Genomic DNA, 7,632 nt, shown 5'->3' with positions numbered 1-7,632 from the left:
CCCCCACTCCTTGAATGTAATCCTGTTCTGTGTTTCGTTAATCTTCATCTGTTTGTGTTAACTATGTCTCGTATATTATTTCTTTACTCATTTAGTCCATCTTACTACATCTGTTTCATTTTTTTTTCTAATTATTTTATTGGGCATTGTTTCATTGAATTTCTTCCCTAGATTATTATTTTAGTCGCCCTGCCCTCTCCCCCATGTTTGATTGGCTTTTTGTTTCGTAACAATAGATTGTTGTCACTCAGTGCATCGTTCGAAAAAAAAAAAAAAAGTTTTGTTTTGCAATTTGTTGATAGCTTTTATGCGTGTTGCAAGTGTTGCTAAACTTGCTCTTAGTCTAATAAAGGGTTTGCATGATTATTTCATAACCATAACCGTTTTTTAAAGTATGGTTCAGATTTGACCCAGCTTCAAAAAGTCTTCTTTCACAAATTCTCATTCCTACATCTCTTGAGTAGTTTTTCTCTGTGATTGTCTTAAGATGTCACCTTAGCAGTGTAATTTTTACAGCACATCTCACTTTCTAGTTCCATTGCATTCCCAGCATTCCCAGCCAGAGACGGAATGCAAGTGCTGTTTAGTCTTTTACATAATTTTGTATCTTTGACTATCTGGTAGTTGAATGGCCAAGAGACTAGTTTACAGTATCCAAAGTCTACTTCCGCTCTTGTCATCTGTTATAATCTTGACAAAGCCTATTCTTGTGTTTGCCTCATTCAACCGAGAGGAAATTCTTACCTCTGCTGCAAGGTAGGAGTTAGTGGTGGCATATATTTGTCAAATAATTTTGCAGTAAGTCTTGCAATTGTCAAAATTTGCTGAACCATTCAACTGATGATAGTAAAAGGAAAATAAATATGAGAAAATTTCAAGGAAGATTAGGAAAAACAAAAAACAAAAAATGTTTCTAATACATTTTAAAAATGTTTTCATGTTATGAGTAAATTGCACTGTTGGTTGCAGCTAAATGTCTGGGTCAAATTGAAACCATTTTTATATATAAACACTTTGTATTATAAATATATATTTCTATAAATTCCGAGATTTCTATAAATTCTTTATTCTTTGCATACTTCTTACATATTCACTAGGCATTAAAGTTGAAAACTGACCTTTCTGTTTCTAATGTAATATTAAAAAAAAGAAAAAAAAAAGGTTTCTTTCTAATGCATCTAATATCCAATTCTTCAAACATTTGAAACTATTTCTCCATTTAATAGCATTTTTTGGATAATTTGATATTTAATAATTTTGCCATAATTCTGCTCTGTCTTCAAGTATTGCTTCTTAATTGTTTCTGTGGATCAACTCTTGAAAAGTTTTTTTTCTACGATAGTTTGTTTGAAAAATACTATCACCTCTTTAAATACAGAAAGAGAGCTAAAGAAGAGAGAAAGGAGTAGAGAGAAAACAAAGAGGGTCAGGAAAGAGAAGTTGAAGAGTGAGTGGCAATTTTAAGGTTATTAAAACAAAAGATTTTCTTACATTGTATCAAAGATGTCGATGTAGTCCAGTGATATAAAGTTGTTGGGTTCCCAGGCACAACAAAAGCACATTTCAAATCCTAGAGTCTAGCTAAGGTTTAGTTTTGCTTATTTTTCTGCGCAAGTGCCTTTTCAAATATTTACCTAAGTCCTCGACTTCATTTTTTAAGCCACCACTTTTTGAGGTGTGTTATTGTAAGGCCTCTTGAGAAATTATAAGACATCTGACCTGTCTCTGAAATTTGGTCACTGGTCTGAATTTGACACTTGGTCAATGTGATGAGAAAGGCACTTTTTTGTTTCCTTGTATAATAACAACATCAATATGTTAGTGAGATGATTAGGTGATTAGCACGATAAGATAATAATTGTCTGTAGGTGTGTGATAAAAATAAACTTTCCATAGTTGATAGCCTGTAGACAGAAATCAGGAAACTCCCTACCCGCCTAGTAACGTAAGAATTTTACTTATTAACTCTAAAAAGAAATAAATGACTAAGATAACACAAAGGAGTCGTGGAACATTCAACTCGGTTCTATTTATAACCTGTATCTGAAAATGTTACTGTTGATCTTGCTCTGTGTATATTTGTCTGTTATTCCTGATACTATTTCAAATGTGTTCCAATCAAGAACTTGTCTGAGTTGTACTGAAATATTTGCTACAATATTAAATGGTACAAGCTGTTACAAGTACATGTGTTACTCCTCTGGATTATCGTTGTCCCCTTTTTATTTTTAAGGGGAGCATTAGTGAAAGGTTTGTTCTAAGGTGAGGTCTGCCTATCCTCTGCACTTGGCAGTATAGCTGTAGTTATGTCCCCTCGCCTGTAAAATAGAATGTTTGTTTAAAAAAAAAAAACTTTTGAACTTTTAAGTCTATGAAGACTTTCTTCATGTTTTTTTTAAATGGCAACTGGAATAAATTTTTTAAAAAGATATTTAAAAAAAAGCAGAGAAAATAAAATGTTATATTTTTAAAAAAATACCCTAGAATGTTATTTTTCTTAAATCACTAAACTCTCTCCTTCCCCTCTTCCTTATCTCCATCTTTTCTCTATTCCACTTTTAGTGAAATTGAAACTTCTACCTAGAGTTTTCACTCTTTAGCTTGTTATTTACCAGTGTTAAACAAACTCAGCTCTACTACCAACTGCAAAATTATATCAGTTCTGAAAAAAAAAAAAAAAAAAAAAATCAACAACAACAACATACAACACAAAAACTAGAAACCTTGTCTAGTTATATTATCAGTTTATAAGCGAGCAGTTATTTGTTAACTACACCATATTTAAATTGTTCTTCTACGCTTAAAACAACTGTTTTCATTATTTGGAGTTATTTGATATGAATTGTTTGTTTGGATTTACTTGCGTTGCTGCAGCTTCTTCAGCTTTCGTTTTTTCTTTCCATTCAACTTACTGAATGCCTTCGTCTTTTATATCTACCGGTATTTTTCCAGAAAGTGTCCAATCCCGACAGTCTCACTCCAATGTGAATGGTACGCTTCTCAGTCAGGCGACTGTTTTTTTTTTTTCTCTCCTTTTATCTCCAGTGTATGTCTCCTCTGTGTCATGTTGATATTTATATGTGTATTTGTATATATACAAGCAGGGGAAAAGTATTTTACCTGTGGGCTCTACACACACATGTCTGAAGGTGAAATTTCATGTTTATCTTATTCTTTAGGGGTGATGTCATTGTCGGTTTGCTCTGTTCTTTTCCATATTGGTATGGGTAGGACAGCTTGTCACTGTTGGTGCCATGTTGGTCACACAGCAACAGAGAAAACCAATGCTGTGTGTGTTTGTCTTACATTTGTGGACTGGGTGCAGTTTTCTGTATCCCCAGCTCCATACGAGCAGGAATAAACCGCTCCTCCCCCCCTCCTACTCTGCATCGATTGTTATTTGGGTTGGAGTTGATGCTCTCCTCACTGGTTATTGAGACCATATTATTAACATGTGGTCTACAGCTGGATGCCCTTCCTAGCACCAGTTCCCATGCTACTAATGCTTAAGAAATTGTCTCATTCATGCAAAGAATTCTCTCTTTCTTGTATCAGTTTTTATCCAGCCTATGATTTGGCTTGCAGACTCCAGGTCTCTTTTGTACATTCCACTTTGGCCAGTTTTGAATGTGTGTGTGTGTGTGTTGGTGTTTTATGTAACTGTTTGTTTGCCATTTTGGTGCTGTATGTTGAAATATTGAAAGTTATAAGAATGGAAGAGAAGTAATCCTTTATGCAAAAGTTGGTTTTAGACCTGCAGACGGTGTCACAAATATCATCATCAACATCATCATAGATTCTTATTTCCCAGGTGGGGTTGGGTTGGATGGTTTGACCAGAGCTCAAGGTCAGCCAGCGAGCTGCATCAGGCTCCATTTGTCTGTTGTGGCATGGTTTCTATGGCTGGATGCCCTTTCTAATGCCAACCATTTTACAGAGTGGACTGGGTGCTTTACATGTGGCACATAAATATTTCTTTTGTTGTTGTATTGTTTGATAGTTTGGATAAAAGGGTGGGATGATAAAACTGCTGGCCATTATCAGAGAAGGGTAGAAAGTCTGAGCATTGCTAATCATGTTCTTTACACATCATTCGGGTACTCGAATACCAACCACCAAGATATTTGTGTTAGGAAACACTTATGTCCAAATCGGAATAACCTTTGATTAAATTATCTTTTTAAATTAATTCTTTCTTCCTCCATTTGCTCTGAATATCATTATATTTACGCATTCACCATTATAGAAATCATACTTTAAAAGACATGGGTAAAAAATATCACTCCACATATACACAAATATCTGCCTCATATATATCCTGTTTTTATCTCCTATTTCATTCTTACTGCCCATTCTTATCATCATCATCATCATTTAATGTCCGTTTCCCATGCTGACATGGGTTCGATGGTTTGACAGGAGTTGCATCAGGTTCCATTGTCTGTTTTGGCTTGGGTTTTCTACAGTTGGATGCCCTTCCTAATGCCAACCACTTTACAGTGTGTACTGGGTGCTTTTTACATGGCACCTGCACCCCAGTTTTTGTCAGAATCATTGGTGCATCGTTCTAGCTTGAACTCTTCTTCTGAGTTCAACATTTTGGGGTTTGGCAAAATAAGGTACCAGTTAAATACTGGGCTTCATCATATTGACTAATTCCCTCCCTTAAATTTCAGTCATTGTTTCTCAATATGAAACACTATTAACTTGGCAATGAATGTTAGTATCAATATTATTCCTGTAAATAAGGTGATAAACTAACAGAATCATTAGCACACCAGGTGAAATACTTAGCAATATCTCGTTTGTCATTACGTTCTGAGTTCAAATTCTGTCGAGGTTGACTTTTCCTTTCATCCTTTTGGGGGTCAATAAAATAAGTACCAGTCATTTGATGTAATTGACTTATCCCCCTCCCCCAAAATTGCTGGACTTGTGCCAAAATTTGAAACCAGTAATATTTTATAAACAGGTGCTTGCTCATCGGAATGGTATCCAATTCCATTAACACTTAACGTTTCATTATTTAATAGTGGTGCTTCCTAGATTAGTGTTGTTGTTTAACTTTAGGTCATCTCTGCCTAAGCAGACATTCCAGCCTTGACCATCTCATCTTCTTCTAAGGCTCAGTGTAAATGGGGCTCTATATAAATATATCCATTATTTATTCTAAAGGTGATATTGTATAATTTAAGGGAGATTTGGCTGCCATTTCAAGCAGGCTAAGTGACCATGTAGCAGCACCCATGTTTGTTCCTTTGTAAAGTGTTCCAATTCTTTATTAAATTATAAAGAAAAATCTCAAAGGAATATTGAAATTTATTCTAATATCTTAAAATATTTCCTTCCTGAACAAATAATAAGATATTTAGAAATAATACATTTCTAAATCTCTGAGAGATTTATGCAGTAGTGATACGATGAAGTAGTTGTATGCTGTCAACTAACCAACAGTAGTATTATTCCCTTCAGGGGACTGTCACATTAAGTTGACAGCATACAACTACTTCAAATAATAGGATATTTCATAAATTATATTTTGGAATGGTAATTTCTAATTAGAAAGAATTGTTCTTCAGATCTATTTCTAATTTTTCAATTGCAATTCTTTACAACGGCGGCCACTTTATGCTTAATTATTGCAATTATGTGTGTGTGTGTGTGAATATGAGTGTACCTGTGTAAATGTATGTGTAAACGCGTGTGTATATTTGTGTGTGTGTGTGTGCATTTTCAATGCTAACATGTTAAAAGTTCCTTTTTCCATTCGCTTACCATACATTTTACCGTGTTAGTATGGCTCGACCTGCGACTCTTTGAAGTAGCATTATTTTTATGGCCAAAAGCCCTTCATGTTGTCAACCTTCTTCTGGTTTTTCGAGTAAAGATTTTTTTTTTTTGTTCCACTGGTTGCTCTGAAAGTTCAGGATAACTATTTGTAGCATCAACAAGAACCGTGACCATCGTATCACTGCTTCACACCTGCTCTGACAAATGATGTAATAAAGTATCGGTACTTGTGCACATATGAGCAGTCACATTTATGTGTGCGCGTGCACACACAATAGGATTTCATGCAGTTTCCATTTTCAATTACTCACAAGGCATTGATTGATTTGGGATTTAGTAGACATTTATTTGTCCTAGGAGCCACATGGTAGGACTAAACTTGAAACCCAGTGGCTGTGAGACAAACTTCTTAACCACGCAAGCATTACTGTGCCTGATGTTTATTGAGAAGTTCTGAAACAAATCTTTCAGTTCTATGTCCTTTATTGCAATAAACACTCAACCATGGAAGAAAAGACAAACATTGTCTGTCAAGTTGATTTAAGCAGACAGTTTTGTTTCATTATGTTCCTTGTACTTGTGGCAGCATTCTCCTGGGATGGTCTGAGTTGGCTCCGACCAACAGGTTCACCATGTCCCTCGCAATTGCTGACTACATCTGACAGTAATGCCTCTGTATGCAGCCCCCAAACCCACCTTGCAGATTTAACAAACGCCTCCCTGGGAGAGCAAGCCTGTCAGATAGTGCAGATGCTGTAGCCATAGTTGTCATTTGTTGTTGAGTGTGTAGAGATCATGTTTGGGGTTTCAGTGGGAATACAGGCTCACGTGTGGTTCCTGGGATAATATAGTCAGTAGCAGCTCATTTTGCTGTCGATTGCTGACCAAGTCATCGCTGATTATCAGAGCAGACATGGCCTGGGTTTGAAGCAGGTGGTACACTTACTAATTAACCCATAGCTGGGACCCTACTACTCCAGGCGAGAGTGGACCTGGGAACAACAGTAGCTAAGAGGTGGTTCCACGCTCCCCCAAAACTCTGGAACTCCTGTACCAGGGTTCCGTTCCTTGATGCAATTCAAAGTCTTACTCAGGAACAGATTGTGTTCCTCGCAGAGGCTGTCTTAAAAATCTCATTTGTATTTCTCTGTTGTGAAAGAGAACAAATTTTGCTGGACCCGTATTGGGCTGTTGCTATATTTCATCAGACTGGCCAAACCGAACAGTTGTGATGTTGGTTCCACAGCTGGTGAATTGGCAAAGTGATAGAGCGTAGGATAACAAATTATCCTGTGATATTTGGAACCAGAATTCAATTCCCATCTAGGTACACAATCACACTTCATCCTTCTGAAGTCAATAAAATAAGTAACGAGATTAAAGTAACTGACGAGACCCTATTAGGTGGTACCCCACCATGGTTGTGGTCCCTTATCTGAAACCAGTAAAAGATTAAAACTGACTCAGTTAAGTGGTTTCAAGTTAGAATGAAAATCGAATCAAAGATTTAAGTTTCTAAACTGAATCAGCAAAGGAAAATGGTGATTGGTTCTGGTCTTGGAGGGGGGGGGGACATAAGTTTAAGTTGGTTTGTCTAGAATATTTGTTTAATGTAATCACCACCAAAATCTGTTTTCAACTCTGTTCTCTTCAGGTATGCCTCGAACAGGAATCTCACCTGGAATGCCGCCTCCTGGCATGCAGGGGCCCCTGGATCGGAAGCGGGCAGCGAACGAAGCAAGAGCACCTCAGCAAATCTCTAAACCGTAAGTTTCTGGAGAGTTTCAAAAAGTTTTCATTCTTTCTAGTGGAGATTTAGGGACGTTTTTTTTTTTTTTTTTT

At 36.4% G+C, this 7,632-nt stretch overlaps 1 protein-coding gene and 1 long non-coding RNA gene across 48 annotated transcripts in view; one reads left to right on the top strand and one right to left on the bottom strand.

Annotated features, from left to right (window-relative positions):
- LOC106869145 (SWI/SNF-related matrix-associated actin-dependent regulator of chromatin subfamily D member 1) overlaps window positions 1-7,632 on the top strand; it is a 74,847-nt gene that overhangs the window by 54,966 nt on the left and 12,249 nt on the right. For 33 of the 47 annotated variants that reach the window (XM_014914721.2, XM_014914722.2, XM_014914720.2 and 30 more), the window contains 3 exons: window positions 1,379-1,447; window positions 2,953-2,991; window positions 7,445-7,556. In XM_014914721.2, the coding sequence (XP_014770207.1) occupies window positions 1,379-1,447; window positions 2,953-2,991; window positions 7,445-7,556 (220 nt within the window). The remainder of the gene's footprint in view (window positions 1-1,378; window positions 1,448-2,952; window positions 2,992-7,444; window positions 7,557-7,632) is intronic. The other 14 variants (XM_014914732.2, XM_052970365.1, XM_014914742.2 and 11 more) reach the window with 3 other exon arrangements.
- Window positions 2,220-7,632, bottom strand: part of LOC128248685 (uncharacterized) — a 24,225-nt gene continuing 18,812 nt past the window's right edge. The window contains exon 3 of the long non-coding RNA XR_008264842.1: window positions 2,220-2,662. This is a non-coding gene — a long non-coding RNA (uncharacterized LOC128248685). The remainder of the gene's footprint in view (window positions 2,663-7,632) is intronic.

Source organism: Octopus bimaculoides, chromosome 9, assembly GCF_001194135.2.
Source record: "Octopus bimaculoides isolate UCB-OBI-ISO-001 chromosome 9, ASM119413v2, whole genome shotgun sequence".
Classification (NCBI taxonomy): Eukaryota; Metazoa; Mollusca; class Cephalopoda; order Octopoda; family Octopodidae; genus Octopus; species Octopus bimaculoides.
This window is presented reverse-complemented; position numbering and strand designations above follow the sequence as displayed.